This window comes from Bufo gargarizans, chromosome 3 (assembly GCF_014858855.1).
Source record: "Bufo gargarizans isolate SCDJY-AF-19 chromosome 3, ASM1485885v1, whole genome shotgun sequence".
NCBI lineage: Eukaryota > Metazoa > Chordata > Amphibia > Anura > Bufonidae > Bufo > Bufo gargarizans.
In genome coordinates, this window is record NC_058082.1 from 372,378,700 (window position 1) to 372,395,088 (window position 16,389).

Genomic DNA, 16,389 nt, shown 5'->3' on the forward strand with positions numbered 1-16,389 from the left:
GTGAATGCGAAGACTGTGGCCGCGGGACCCCCCATCAGATGAGATCAACGTCCCCACAATAGGCGCATGATCAGACGGTCCCTGAGGCACATACCTGACATCTGAAATTGTGAGGTAGACTTGCGCATCGCATAACATATAATCTATGTGGGATAGCGCCCCCCCTGGATGGCGTAAAACAGGAAAACTCTCTGATAGACGGGTTTCTTTCCCTCCACACATCTAGCCACCCCAATTCAGATATAAAGCGTTTGAGTCGCGAGTCGCCCGTATGTGCGCCGTCTGCATGGGGATTGGCCCGAAACCTATCTAGTGACTCATCACCCACCAAATTAAGATCCCCCATACACAGTACCCCGGCAAATGGGAATTGAGCTGCAAAACCCGCCGCAGCCTAGAGAACAGAGAGACCAGCGGGGGGAGGTATATAAACACCAAGCACAACATAGGGCACGCCATTCGAATGCGCAAACACAAAGACATACTGGCCTTCAGGATCTATCACTTCCCGGTGTACCTCCCATCTAACCAAACGGTGAACCAGCAAGGACACACCCCTAGAGTATGACGTACCAAATGCACTTCTAGCCCACTGTACCCATGGTTTTTGCAGCTGTGACATGGGTCTCCTGGAGGCACAATATATGCGAAGAATATGTACGGACATGTGCGAATACCGCCATATGCTTCCTAGGACCTCCCAGACCACGCACATTCCAGGACATACATGTCACAGATGCCATTTGTTCTGTATAGAGATCATTGAGTAGAATATACCAGGAAACCCATAATCATATGCAGTAAACCCATCACAGCAGTGTATATCGTAGCGATACATAGAGCACCAATTGACATATAAACAGTTAAACCGAAAACCAAACATTAAATCCCAGTGAGCCGGGCAGTAAATAAATCTAAAGCATGGAACATTTGTGACCATGATGGTGGGGGACCTACACAGTGTAGAGATGATATATACAAGTGCAGGTGAAACAGCAAGCTCCCAGTATCAATTACAAGCATGGTCATTCACTTATCACATTACAAACTGAACCTGAGACACATGTTAGACATACCCACGAGTCTCTCACCCCCGTTGGCTGTCATATATAATGCTCATGAGGTAGTCCAGTGGAATCCCCAACGCTCAAAATGGGGGGAAACATATGGTGATCAAGTCCCGGACGGAATAAAAAAAACAGACACCACCACTCCTATTGCAGCATCACCTCATCTCTGGGGCACATTCCGGGGGCCTCACTAGGAGCCAGTCCTCGAAATCCCTAGGGTTGTTAAAGAAATGTGATTTCCCGCCATCTAGGACCCTCAAACGGGCCGGTTAGGCCATGGAATATTGCAAATCCAGGTCCCGCAAACGCTTTTTTATCGATGTAAAGGTAGCCCTCTTCTTTTGTAGCTCTGCTGAGAAATCCGGGTATAAGGATATGTTATCAGATCCAAAAGGTAATGGTTTGCTTGATTCTCGCCTTGGAAAGGATAAGATCACGATCCCGCCAGTTAAGCATGCGGGCAAGGAGCGGTCTTGCGGGAGCCCCAGGTGGAGGCATCCGAGCAGGAACCCGGTGGTCTCTCTCCACCGCATAGGCTGCCGAGAATGATGCGTCCGGGAACGTTGATTTGAGCCATCCCTCTATAAACGTGGCAGGATCGGATCACTCAGACCGCTCAGGCATTCCTAATATGCGTATGTTATTTCTTCTGGAGCGGTTCTCCAGGTCGTGGCATTTCTGGCACCACATTTCAACCGCTCCTTCCACAGCAGACATCCTAGCCGCCAAGAGTCTGGTTGTATCTTTCAGCTCAGACACCCTTTCCTCTGTGAGCCGAACCCGCTCTCTCAATTGCTAAACGTCATGGCGCAAGAGGCCCAAGTCCACTCTGACCTCCTCTATCTTGCCCGTAACTGACGACTGGCAACCCATGATAGCCGCCATCAGCTGACTGTGAGAGGACTGCAGGGTGATTTCGGGTTCCTCCTCCATCTCCGCCGCTGGGGCTTGTCCAGCTTGCCCCCTGGTTAGCGGTGTACGGGGAGAGGAGGTGGCGGCGGTGCCATGTTGTGACTCTTGGCGGGTAAATTCCTTCAGGCGATCCGCCGCTTGTTGTGCCTTGCTGGGACCCATGGCCAGGTTTTACTGTCTCCGGGGATTCCTTAGCTCAGGTTAGAATGAGAATAGCCGTATTACCAGCTCAGGATTTCTCAGGATGGAGTTATGGAGCCGGAGCCGCTCTCAGACACGTCCGGCCATGTCGGCAGTTGGCCACGCCCCCCCTTTCAACTTTAATTTAAAGGGGTTTAGAATATTGACTGCCTATCCTCATGATAGGACACCAATATCAGATTGGTAGTGGCCCAACTCTTGGCTCCCGGCTGATCAGCTTTTTGAAGGGCCATGGCATCAATGTGAGAATTGCTGACTCTTCAATGTTTATATCGACCTGCCTACATGCATAAAACGTACTTTAAACCCCTTACGGACAGATGACGTACCGGTACGGCATGTTTCCAGAGTCCTTAAGGACACATGACGTACCGGTACGTCATGGGTTTAAATCGTGATTTCGGCGCGGCAGGGGTTAATCGGAACAGGATGCCGGCGGAAACCTGTTGCTGGTCAGGTATAAGGACAACAGGGATGTATTTGTACTGTCCACAATCCACAGTAATGGCATCACCACTGTCCCTGTGCGAGATACCGCGGCAACGGTCCTCAAGCCCGATTGTATCGTAGACTACAATCAGTATATGGGAGGAGTTGATCTCTCTGATTAAGTCCTCAAGCCATATAACGCCATGCGCAAAACCCGGGCATGGTACAAAAATGTTGTGGTCTACTTGGTACAGGTTGCCTTGTACAACGCTTTTGTACTATTCCGAAGCGCTGGTAGCACAGGGACATTCCTCCAATTCTATGAGGCAGTCCGCAAAGTCCTGATTTTTTCAGACCGGGAAAGAGCAGGCCGGAGTACCTCGGGAATTGGAGGCGCCCGGATCGTCCATGGCCAACATTTTCCAGGTGTGGTCCCCCATACTGGAAAGAAGGGATGAACCCCAAAAAGATGCAAAGTGTGTCACAAGAGGGGGATACGGAAGGACACCACCACTCAATGTGACACTTGCCCCGATTATCCGGGCCTCTGCGTTATCGATTGCTTCAGGGAGTATCACACTTCCATGGAGTACTAAATTTTTATAATCCCCAACAATCCCCTAGAGAACATAAAAAACTATGGCTCTCAGACTTTGGAGACACGGAAACAATTTATTATTATTTTTTCTAAAATAGTTTTAGTGCAGGCATCCTCAAACTGCGGCCCTCCAGATGTTGTAAAACTATAACTCCCAGCATGCCCAGACAACCTACAGCCATCAGCAGGGCATGGTGGGAATTGTAGTTTGAGGATGCCTGCTTAGTGTCTCCAAAGTCTGAGAGCCATACATATTGGGCATCGCCGCGTCCGTAAAAATCTTCTCTATAAAAACAACATTTAACCCAACCCCCCGGATGAACAGCGTTAAAAAAAAAATGCAATTTTTTGTCACCTAACATGACAAAAAGTGTAATAGCGAGCGATCAAAAATGTCAAATGCACCCCCAATTAGTGCCAATAAAACCGCCATCTCATCCTGCAAAAAATGAGCCCCTTTAATAGATAGTCGCCCACAAAAAACAAAAAATAAAAAACTGTAGCTCCCAGGCTATGGAGATAAAAAAATACTTTTTTGGGGTTTCTAAAATGATAATATAGTGCAAAATCTAAATACATTTTAAAATGTAGACATATTAGGTATCGCCGCGTCCGTAAGAATCTGCCCTATAAAAATAACATTTGACCAAATCCGTCGGATGAACAGAGTTAAAAATAAAAAAAATGTAAATAAAAATTTCCATGTGAATCCTTTTTTTCCGGTAATAAAGCAAGGGTTAACAGCCAAACAAAACTAAATATTTATTGCCCTCATTCTGTAGTTTTCAGAAACACCCCATATGTGGTTGTAAATGGCTATATAGCCACATGGCAGGGCATAGAACAAAGGGAACTCCATATGGTTTCTGGATGGCAGATTTTGATGGATTGGTTTATTTACACCATGTCCCATTAGAAGCCACCCCCTGATGTAGCCTAGACTAGAAACTCCAAAAAAGTGACCCCATCTAAGAAACTACACCCCTCAAGGTATTCAAAAGTTACTTTACAAACTTTGTTAACCCTTTAGGTGTTCCACAAAACTAAATAGCGAATGTAGAAACAATTTTGGAATTAACATTTTTTGTTACCTTGCCTCACAAAAGTGTAATATAGAGCAACCAAAAATCATATTTACCCTAAAATAGTCCCAAAACAACAACCACCTTATCCCGAAGTTTCCTAGATAAGGTCACTTTTATGGAGTTTCTACTCTAGGGGTGCATCAGGGGCCTTGAAAGGGTACATGGTGTAAATAAACCAGTCCAACAAAATCTGCCTTCCAAAAACCATATGGCATTCCCCTTCTTCCATGTCCTGCCGTTTAGCCAAATAGTAGTTTACAACCACATATAGGGTGTTTCTGCAAACTACAGAATCAGGGCAACCCATATTGAGTTTTTTTTGGCTGTTAACCCATTTTTTCCAGTAATAAAGGGTTAAAATGGGAAAAATTTAAAAAGATTGAAATTCCTAAATTGTTTCTCCTTCTGCCATCAACTCTTGTGGAACACCTAAAGGGTTAACAAAGTTTGTAAACCCAGTTTTGAATACCTTGAGGGATGTACTTTCTTAGATGGAGTAACATTTTTGGAATTTCTATTCTAGGGGTGCAACAGGGGGCTTCAAATGGGACATGGTATAAACAAATCCAGTCCTGCAAAATCTGCCTTCCAAAACCCATATGGCGTTCCCCCTTTCTTCTTTGTCCTCCCGTTTGGCCAAACAGTAGTTTAGGACCACATATGGGGTGTTTTTGCAAACTTCAGAATCAGGGCAACCCATATTGAGTTTTGTTTGGCAATTAACCCTTACTTTGTTCCTGGAAAAAATTGATTATATTGGCAAATTTTCAAAAAAAAAAATTGAAATTCTAAAATTTCATGTCCATTTGCCATAAAGTCTTGTGGAAGACCTAAAGGGTTAACAAAGTTTGTAAAATCAGTTTTGAATAACTTGAGGGGTGTAGTTTCTAAAATGGGGTCATTTTTGGATGGTTTCTATTACGTAAGCTTCACAAAGTGACTTCAGACCTGAACTGGTCCATAAAAAGTGGGATTTGGAAAATTTCTGAAAAATTTCAAATTTTGCTTCTAAAAGTTTTAAGCTATGTAACATCCCCAAAAAATAAAATATCATTCCCAAAATGATACAAACATGAAGTAGACCCATAAGAGGCCTTTATTTTGGGACATTGGAATCTAAAATTGCTATCTACGCAGATGATCTATTAATATATTGTTCTGACCCGGTGGTTAGTTTACCGAATATTACGAAGGAATTCTCTATGTTTGGGGACTTAAGCAACTTCAAAGTGAACTTCCACAAATCCGAGATATTGAATGTCACGGTTCCACACACCACTGTGCAAGCCTTGAAACAGGCTTTTCCGTTCCAATGGAAGACGGACCACATTTCTTATCTGGGATTGTCCATCCCGGCCCGTTTAGAGAACCTATATCAGCTGAATTTTTCTACAATATTGGCAGAGATTAAGAAGGATCTCGCCATCTGGAGGCATCTGCCATTGTCGTGGTTTGGAAGAATACACGCTTTGAAAATGAATGTACTCCCTAGGATTTTATATCTTCTTAGGACCATCTCCATCCCGCTACCGGGTGTGTTCTTCAAAACCATGAGATCTATGTTTCTAGATTTTATCTGGGCTGGGGCCTCACCTAGGCTAGGGATTAGGTTCCTCCTCAGGGCTAAGGACAGAGGTGGAGTGGGTGTCCCTGATATTAAGTTATATCATAGAGAGGCAATCCTTGCATACATATTAGATTGGTTTCATAATGGTTCCAATAAGAGGTGGGTTGGGTTTGAGAGAAGTGAGATGGTAGTCCCCCCTCAAAATCTTCTTTGGGTACCTAAAACTTCACGTAGTGGTGGACTCCCGCTTATCACGACTGGTGTTCTTCAAGTTTGGGATAGATGTGCTGCTGCATTGGGCTGTTCGTCCTTCCAGAGTCCTATGACGCCAATTTTTGACAACCCTGTTTTCCCGGCGGGTATGGGGAGGAGGGAATTACTGGGCTTTAGCAAAAAGGAGGATGTTAGGATACGTCAATTGGTCATGGGGACCTCAATCCGATCATTAGACGACCTGCCAGACTGTGGAGGTAGAGGGGCGTGTATTCTGAATAGTGGGCTGAGGAATTTTATACTATCCTTGGGACCGTTAGAAGCTATTACTACGGATTTAACTCCCTTTGATGCGGTGTGCTTACAATCTTCTCCACCTTTCGCATTTAGTGTCTCTGGTGTATGGACTGCTCCAGGAGAATGCTGGACCTCCATCTTCCTTGCCTTATGTGCGGGCTTGGGAGAATGAACTTGGCAAAGTATTCTCTACTGACCAATGGGCGACATCATTTACGTTGTCTCACAAGTCCTCCATATGCTGTGGGGTGCAAGAAAAAAATGATAAGGTCCTTTCTAGGTGGTATAGGACCCCGCTGTCTTACATTCCTTTTACTCGGAGTGCTCTGACCTGTGTTGGAGATGTTTGAAGGAGGTTGGTACAATGTCCCATATACAGGTCCTTCTAAAAAAATTAGCATATTGTGATAAAGTTAATAATTTTCTGTAATGTACTGATAAACATTAGACTTTCATATATTTTAGATTCATTACACACAACTGAAGTAGTTCAAGCCTTTTATTGTTTTAATATTGATGATTTTGGCATACAGCTCATGAAAACCCAAAATTCCTATCTAAAAAAAATTGCATATTTCATCCGACCAATAAAAGAAAAGTGTTTTTAATACAAAAAAAAGTCATCCTTCAAATAATTATGTTAGGTTATGCACTCAATACTTGGTCGGGAATCCTTTTGCAGAAATGACTGCTTCAATGCGGCGTGGCATGGAGGCAATCAGCCTGTGGCACTGCTGAGGTGTTATGGAGGCCCAGGATGATTCTATAGCGGCCTTAAGCTCATCCAGAGTGTTGGGTCTTGCGTCTCTCAACTTTCTCTTCCCAATATCCCACAGATTCTCTATGGGGTTCAGGTCAGGAGAGTTGGCAGGCCAATTGAGCACAGTAATACCATGGTCAGTAAACCATTTACCAATGGTTTTGGCACTGTGAGCAGGTGCCAGGTCGTGCTGGAAAATGAAATCTTCATCTCCATAAAGCTTTTCAGCAGATGGAAGCATGAAGTGCTCCAAAATCTCCTGATAGCTAGCTGCATTGACCCTGCCCTTGATAAAACACAGTGGACCAACACCAGCAGCTGACATGGCACCCCAGACCATCACTGACTGTGGGTACTTGACACTGGACTTCAGTCATTTTAGCATTTCCTTCTCCCCAGTCTTCCTCCAGACTCTGGCACCTTGATTTCCGAATGACATGCAAAATTAGCTTTCATCCGAAAAAAGTACTTTGGACCACTGAGCAACAGTCCAGTGCTGCTTCTCTGTAGCCCAGGTCAGGCGCTTCTGCAGCTGTTTCTGGTTCAAAAGTGGCTTGACCTGGGGAATGCGGCACCTGTAGCCCATTTCCTGCACATGCCTGTACACGGTGGCTCTGGATGTTTCTACTCCAGACTCAGTCCACTGCTTCCGCAGGTCCCCCAAGGTCTGGAATCGGTCCTTCTCCACAATCTTCCTCAGGGTCCGGTCACCTCTTCTCGTTTTCTGCCACACTTTTTCCTTCCCACAAACTTCCCACTGAGGTGCCTTGATACAGCACTCTGGGAACAGCCTATTCGTTTAGAAATTTCTTTCTGTGTCTTACCCTCTTGCTTGAGGGTGTCAATGATGGCCTTCTGGACAGCAGTCAGGTCGGCAGTCTTACCCATGATTGCGGTTTTGAGTAATGAACCAGGCTGGGAGTTTTTAAAAGCCTCAGGAATATTTTGCAGGTGTTTAGAGTTAATTAGTTGATTCAGATGATTAGGTTAATAGCTCGTTTAGAGAACCTTTTCATGATATGCTAACTTTTTTAGAAAGGAATTTGGGGTTTTCATGAGCTGTATGCCAAAATTATCAATATTAAAACAATAAAAGGCTTGAACTACTTCAGTTGTGTGTAATGAATCTAAAATATATGAAAGTCTAATGTTTATCAGTACATTACAGAAAATAATGAACTTTATCACAATATGCTAATTTTTTTAGAAGGACCTGTATGGTGGCAGTGCCAGAAAATTGTTCCCTTTTGATCTGCTCTAAACGAGTTGTACAATCGTGTGACGGGCGTGACAGCCGAATGGACTCCGGAGGAAGCTCTTCTATCGATGTTTGCCGGTTCCATTCAGGTAGCCAAGAAGGGCCTCCTAAAAATTTTTGTACAGGCAGCTCGTTTGGTGGTGCCGAGGCACTGGAAGTCTCAGGATGTTCCAAAGGAGGGGGAATGGTTAGAGACGTTCGAGAATATACGCAGAATGGAGGAATTGATTGCTGAAGATGTAGGAATGGATCAGAAATTGTGGACGCCATGGTTTCTATTCAAGGGGTCTCAGGAGTTCTCTGATTGGCTGGAGCGGGCCAGTACCTCTCCGGTTACTCAGGATGACTGTGTCTGATTTCATGGGGGATACCTTGTTGTTTGTCTTTACCCTTATGTGTCGTGTGTGTACCATTTGAGTTTGTCTAACCAGTCTGTCTTGTTTACATGTCTATGCGCAGGTTTTTGGGAAATATTCTGTGCCGGGGGCTTAGTAATTTGTGCTGGTATCTTCAGTCAGGGTGTGTGGCCCTAATATTGTAAAGTGTGTTTGGATTCCCCCAATGTACTTGCACATGTTGTTACGTTTTCAACTTTAATAAAATAATTGAACAACAAACATGAAGTAGACATATGGGGAATGTAAAGTCATCACAATGTTGGGGGTATTACTATGTATTACAGAAGTAGAGAAACTGAAACTTTGACATTTGCTAATTTTTCCAAATTTTTGGTAAATTAGATATTTGTTTATGCAAAAAAATTAACTTTTTCGGCCCAATTTTAGCAGTGTTATGAAGCACAATATGTGACGAAAAAATAATCTCAGAACGGCCTGGGTAAGTAAAAGCGTTTTAAAGTTATCAGCACTTAAAGTGACAATGGTCAGATTTGCAAAAAATGGCCTGGTCCTTAAGGTGAAACAGGGCTGTGTCCTTAAGGGGTTAAGAACCAAGACACATTAGTAAGCTTTTTTAAATAATGCACTCATTGTGGGCTAAAGGTACTTTCAAACTAGCATTAGAGGAATCCGGCAATCTGTGTTCAAACGGATACCATTTGTTTCCAGATCCGGATGCAGATCCGTTTGACAAATACATTGAAATACCGGAGCCGGATCTGGTATTTATTTTTATTTTTTTACATTTTTAAAGGTCTGTGCGTGCGCAGACCGGAAAACCGGGTCCGTTTTTCCGGAACACTTGGTACCGGATCCGACATTAATACATTTTATCGGAAAATATTGTCGGCTGCGGTACTTTCTCCAGCCAATTACTGTAAAAGTGACTGAACTTAAGACATCCTGATGAATACTGAACGGAATGCTTTCCATTCAGAATGCATTAGTACAAAACTGAAGCTTTGTTTTCCGGTATTGAACCTCTGCTCATAAACACTCATTTAAAGGGGTTGTGTCACAGAACATTCTACATTTTTCAAACCAGCACCCGGAGCTGAATGCTTTTGTAATTGCATGCAAATAAAATTCAGTAAAACCAGTGAGCTATTGAATAAAATGTATCTGTATAGCACCACCTGTTGTATGTTCTTTTCCATCTCACTGAGTTGGTCGAACATGCTCAGTTTGAATCTTCAACTGCCACCAACCATATGTTCTGTTAGAAGCTGTGGCAGTTACAGGGGGAGAACCGCAACAGAAAGGACATGTTATAATATCACAGAATGGTGAGGCACTAAAACGAATAAACTTCATTAAAGCTATTAAAAATAGGGGATTGTGTCAACACACATACAAATAAACACAGAAAATTGTTGCCTAATGTGTCGACTCGATTGGTGATTGCCAGGTCGAATACAAAGTGCAACAATTAAAATGATTATTAGAAGGTCGGAGGTAACTGTGTCCTGGGTTAGTTAGGTGTGAAAGACCGTTTGGTCGGTCTATCATTACTGATAGATATCTGCCAGCTAAGGAGTATGACCCTTATAATGTGATGTTGTGAGTGGTGATTATTTATTACCGCTTCAAATACTCTCAGACCTCTAAGCCTCCTGCCCTCCACTAACTACCGCTCCCATGTGCTGTATTTAACGCTCAACGCGTCTCATCATATTAGAATCATCAGGAGCAATTTTTAAGCAAGCAAAAAGAGCTTGTAGTGTATAAACATCAGCAAACACTGCGACACTGGTGTAGTGTGACAGCATATCTGCACTGTGGCGGCCGTGAGCGGCTGCAGAAACCGCCAAAATATAAAAGGAGGTGAGACACACCCATCAGGGCGGGTGGAGGACGAACAGCCAATGAGACACTAGAAGGAGGGAACAAGAGACGGCGCACTTTAAGTCCCTCATGCACCGGCAGTGAATACATCGGAACAGGGACAAATAGGCAGGTAACAGTGTGGCCAGCAGACAGGGACAGAGGACAGCAAAACTAGCAGTAACAGTAATAATATATCGGCACTACTGATCACCACTCAAAGGCCATAAGGGAGCGCAATGCTATAAAGCAGAGGTACAAACACTGTATCCACAGAGGATACAGATATACATCTTCTCGAATATCAAAAACCACCAATCACAAACTGTACAGTGCATGGTGTAAGTATAGGATTTCTGACCATTGTACGATTAAAAGAAAATAAACCATAGATGAAAATCCGAGAAATGGGATACCTTTACCAAGATTAAACATAATCCGACAAGCAACAGTTGAATCTTGGATTGAGGGTATTGAATGTACACCAGAGTAAAACAAGGATATTGAACCTATCCATGATCAATATGGAGTATCAAACATCATCCTATAGGGTGCAATGTAGATACCTTATACGTAAAAAAGGCTATTGATAAAACAAGCATAGGAGATATGATCGTTAAGTCCCAATGGACAAACTGTATTCAATCTGAAAGTCCATTAGGCTTCTTTCTGAAGGACACGTTGGTCATAGTTTCTACCTCTTGGGGACGGTCTCACAATTTCTATTACTTGAAAGGAAATAGAACGCACATCGCCAGCATGATATTAATTAATATGACGTGCAATTGGGGGTGTCGGCAACTTTCTTGATGTCATTTATGTGTTCCCCAATTCTACGTCACAATTCGGGAATCGTTTTGCCGACAAACTGTAGGCTGCATATGCAGGTAGACAGATAGACTAGGCCAGAGGATCTACAGGTAACAAAGCACCGAATATTGAAAGATTTAGCTGTGGCTGTGCTCACAAAAGTGGCACCCAATTTAATAAATTCACATGCCACACAACCACTACATCTGAAAGTGCCTTGGATTATTCAACCATGTGATAGAGCTTGACGTCTGAAAAAAACTGTGAACTAAACGGTCCTTTAAATTGCGTCCTCTGCGGTAGGCGATAGCTGGTTAATCACCAACCAGACGTTTAACACCCTTGTCCATTTTTAAGACACTCCAGTGTCTGCGCAGAATATCCAGAATTGCTCCATTGGCTGCATCAAACATTGCTATTAAATGAATCTGCTCATTGTCTGATTGTTTATCTCTGGGATTTAAAAGAGATTCACGTGTGCATGCCAATGAGTGTTGATATGCCGATGCAATAGTTTTATGTGGGTATCCACGTTTAAGAAACCTATTCGCCAAGTCCCTGGCTTGCAAATTAAAATCCGCAATGGAGGAACAGTTGCAGCGTACACGAAGGTACTGCCCCTTCGGAATCCCTCTTTTCAGAGGGAGAGGATGGCAGCTGTCCCAATGTAATAGGCTGTTTGTGGCTGTCTTTTTGCGGAAGAGGCTAGTGTTAATTTTGCAAAAAATACAAATCAGCGGCTCACCCTATGTCCTGAATGGACAGGGTGCTCACCTCTCGGTCCACCCAGACCGCACGAAAGGTAAAAAGTATAGATGTAAGAAAATGAGGGGCACTCCGTATAAGGGAACAGGAGACGATAATTAGCAGTACTAATTTAATATCGCATCAGATCATCATACATAAAACCATACAATAAAATATAATAAAATATAATATAACAGTGAAGGCAGGGTCCTGAACAACTGATGATATTTCAAGGGTCCATGAGACACTATCCACCTTGTAATCAGTCTCAACAGGTAAGAATGGCCTGAATGCCGTTCCCAAGATGTGTACTTCAAGTGTATCAAAAGGAGGTGCAAGATGTCAACACTGTCCAGTTTGAAACATCCAGAATCAAGCAATACTTCTGTCAAGTCCTGAACAGAGTTGCTCTTCGGATCTAATCACACAGTAGCAGCCGAGATCTCTTACCCTCTGTATCCACTCCGCTCACATGGAGACTCGAGGTAGCGGCCAAGTATAGCTGACGCGGCGTCCCACGTGGTGTAGAGTCTGAACGTGACGTCTCACGTGACTCACCAGCTGAGGAAGGGGTGTATACCCTGAAACGGGTTTGGGCAAGTTGGGACAGTGAGCCTTTTCCCCCAAGTACTACGAGTGACCGCAAAGTGATTACGTCGGTCGGGGTGATCTGCATAGCCAGTCCGGTACAGAAGTGGTGTTCGCTAAGCGCTACAGGAATACGCTACAATAACTCTAGCTGGTGAGTCACGTGAGACGTCACGTTCAATCTCTACACCACGTGGGACGCCGCGTCAGCTATACTCGGCCGCTACCTCGAGTCTCCATGTGAACGGAGTGGATACAGAGGGTAAGAGATCTCGGCTGCTACTGTGTGATTAGATCCAAAGAGCAACTCTGTTCAGGATTTGACAGAAGTATTGCTTGATTCTGGATGTTTCAAACTGGACAGTGTTGACATCTTGCACCTCCTTTTGATACACTTGAAGTACACATCTTGGGAACGGCATTCAGGCCATTCTTACCTGTTGAGACTGATTACAAGGTGGATAGTGTCTCATGGACCCTTGAAATATCATCAGTTGTTCAGGACCCTGCCTTCACTGTTATATTATATTTTATTATATGGTTTTATGTATGATGATCTGATGCGATATTAAATTTGTACCGCTAATTATCGTCTCCTGTTCCCTTATACGGAGTGCCCCTCATTTTCTTACATCTAGTGTTAATTTTGCCATCGTCCGTCTTAATGATAGTTAAGGCTACTTTCACACTTGCGTTCAGAGCGGATCCGTCTGGGGTCTGCCCAGACGGATCCGCTCATATAATGCAGATGATGGGATCCGTTCAGAATGGATCCGTCTGCATTATATTGTAGAAAAAATTCTAAGTGTGAAAGTAGCTGCAGACGGATCCGTCCAGACTTTACATTGAAAGTCAATGGGGGACGGATCCGTTTGAAAATTGAGCCATATAGTGTCAAATTCAAACGGATCCGTCCCCATTGACTTACATTGTAAGTCTGGACGGATTTGTTTGCCTCCGCACGGCCAGGCGGACACCCGAACGCTGCAAGCAGCGTTCGGGTGTCCGCCTGCTGAGCGGAGGCCAAACGCCGCCAGACTGATGCATTCTGAGCGGATCCGCATCCACTTAGATTGTATTAGGGCTGAACGGATGCGTTCGGGCCGCTTGTGAGAGCCTTTAAGCGGAACTCACAAGCGGAGCCCCGAACACAAGTGTGAAAGTAGCCTTAGTCCAAGAACATCATTTATTTCTTTACAAAATCCTCAAATTGCTTCACTGTTCCTGTCCCAAAAAAATATAGCACATAGTTGATATATCTCAGTCATAATGAAATGTGGGACGACCATTCTAATAATTCATCTCCAAAGGACATGTCCCCTGAGCTGGCAGGCTAAAGATAATCTAGCAGAACAATTGGAGCAGTCAATATGGAGATCTTCAAACCTAAAGGGCTGGTTCTAGCTTTGTTACAAAGGTATTGCCATGTACTATATGATGTCTGATTTTTCATTTTTTTTTTAATCAATTATGGTATAATCCCTTTAAGCAAATTATTATAAATTTAATAGGGATTCAGCTTAAATGAGTGTCTATGAAATCAGAAATGTAGAGATAAGAGCTACAGATCAAGCTGTCAAGACATTTCCTTTGACGAAATTCACTGTGCTGTGCTGCAAAATGATTTTTTTTTTATATGTTCCTGGTTGCCCACATTACTATAGCTCAATCACAAAGGCTGTTATTTCTTTAAGGGTCATGCATGCAATAGTAGCCTGCTTTGAGATGCATTTTGCAAAACGTAACGTCCGGGCCATAATAGAATAGTCCTATCCTTGTCCGTAATGCGGATAAGAAGGATAAGAATAGGACATGCTCTATATTTTCGTGGACACCACGGAACGGACATACGGATACGGACAGCACGCGGTGTGTGGTCCACATCTTTTTCGACTACATTGGAGTGAATGGGTCCGCATCTGACTCGCAAAAAGTGCAGATCAGATGCAGAGAAAAAATACATTCGTGTGCATAAGCTTTTAGATAACATTTCACAAATTTGATAAAATTTGGACTCCATGGATCAGGTACAGTATGTCTGCTCATAAATATTTTGGGATGATGTGGTCATTATTCTTCAAATAATGGATGTGTATTTCATGTTGATTAACGTGGATTTCAAGTGGATTTTATTAAAATTAATTTGATATGTATATGAACTGTTATGAAAGTTAAAAGGTCATTTCTTTTTTTACCTTGATTATAATAAAGAAAACAAAAATTAATATGTAAACAAAATAAAAAAACTTTGAAATATAAAAGAAATGCAAATAATTACCTCATTTCCCCCGGGCAGCCTGTTCAGGTGTACCAACTGACCCTGGTCATCCAGCACAAGCTCAGTATAAATTAGAACATCAGAAGGCAGGGGACATTTTGGAATATAGGCACTTGCATCCATTGACTCCCAAAGCTTGATTAAAGCCTGTGTGTAAATAAACATATACTAGTATTAACCCTTTTCCGCAAAAGCCAGTTTGGACCAAATGCTGAAGCCCCATTTTTCAAATCCGACATGTGTCACTTTATCTGGTAATACCTCTGGAATGCTTTTAATGATCCAAGCCATTCTAAGAATGTTTTCTCATGACACATTCATGTGAGTGGTGAATTTAGTTGATATGATTTACCTTTATGCATAAAAAAATAGCAATTTCTGAAATTTGAATTTCTCTGATTTTAAGACAAATAGTGATTCCTCGCAAAATAGTTCTTAGGCCCCTTGCAGACGAACGTGTGTCACGATGCGAGTCTGCAGCGCAGCTCCCATCCTGAACTTCTAGCAGTGACGAGGTCTCATAGCGTTATATTGATTTATGATGCTATATAACCCTTAGAGGTCTAGAATGTATTGGATAACCGTGACAGCATTATGTGTCATCTAATACATTCCAGAACTGTAAGGGTTACATAGCATCATAAATCAATAGAATACTATGCGAACCCGGCAGTTCAGGCAGGGGGCTGCTCTGCGGACTTGCAGCGTGACACACACTTGTCTGCAAGGGGCCTAATCCTCCTAACAGTCACATTAAAATTGGAAAAACCCTCCCAAAAATTTGTTAATGTAGATTTTTTATGTGTCTGCACTAAATCTTGTTGTCGCACAACTCAAAATGCACTACAGCCCAAGTTGAGCTCGGGCATAACAGTTAGGCCTCATGCACACGACAGTTTTTTTTCACGGCCCGCAAAAACGGGGTCCGTGGGTCCGTGATCCGTGACCGTTTTTCCGTCCGTGGGTCTTCCTTGATTTTTGGAGGATCCACGGACATGAAAAAAAAAGTCATTTTGGTGTCCGCCTGGCCGTGCGGAGCCAAACGGATCCGTCCTGAATTACAATGCAAGTCAATGGGGACGGATCCGTTTGATGTTGACACAATATGGTGCCATTTCAAACGGATCCGTCCCCATTGACTTTCAATGTAAAGTCTGGAGTTCTTTTATACCATCGGATTGGAGTTTTCTCCAATCCGATGGTATATTTTAACTTGTAGCGCCCCCATCACCATGGGAACGCCTCTATGTTAGAATATACTGTCGGATATGAGCTACATCGTGAAACTCATTTCCGACAGTATATTCTAACACAGAGGCGTTCCCATGGTGATGGAGACGCTTCAGGTTAGAAT

The 16,389-nt window shown here is 43.3% G+C and overlaps 1 protein-coding gene across 3 annotated transcripts in view; it reads right to left on the bottom strand.

Moving 5' to 3' along the window:
- ACACA (acetyl-CoA carboxylase alpha) overlaps positions 1-16,389 on the bottom strand; it is a 932,629-nt gene that overhangs the window by 352,033 nt on the left and 564,207 nt on the right. For all 3 annotated transcript variants that reach the window (XM_044288111.1, XM_044288112.1, XM_044288113.1), the window contains exon 40: positions 15,036-15,182. In XM_044288111.1, the coding sequence (XP_044144046.1) occupies positions 15,036-15,182 (147 nt within the window). The remainder of the gene's footprint in view (positions 1-15,035; positions 15,183-16,389) is intronic.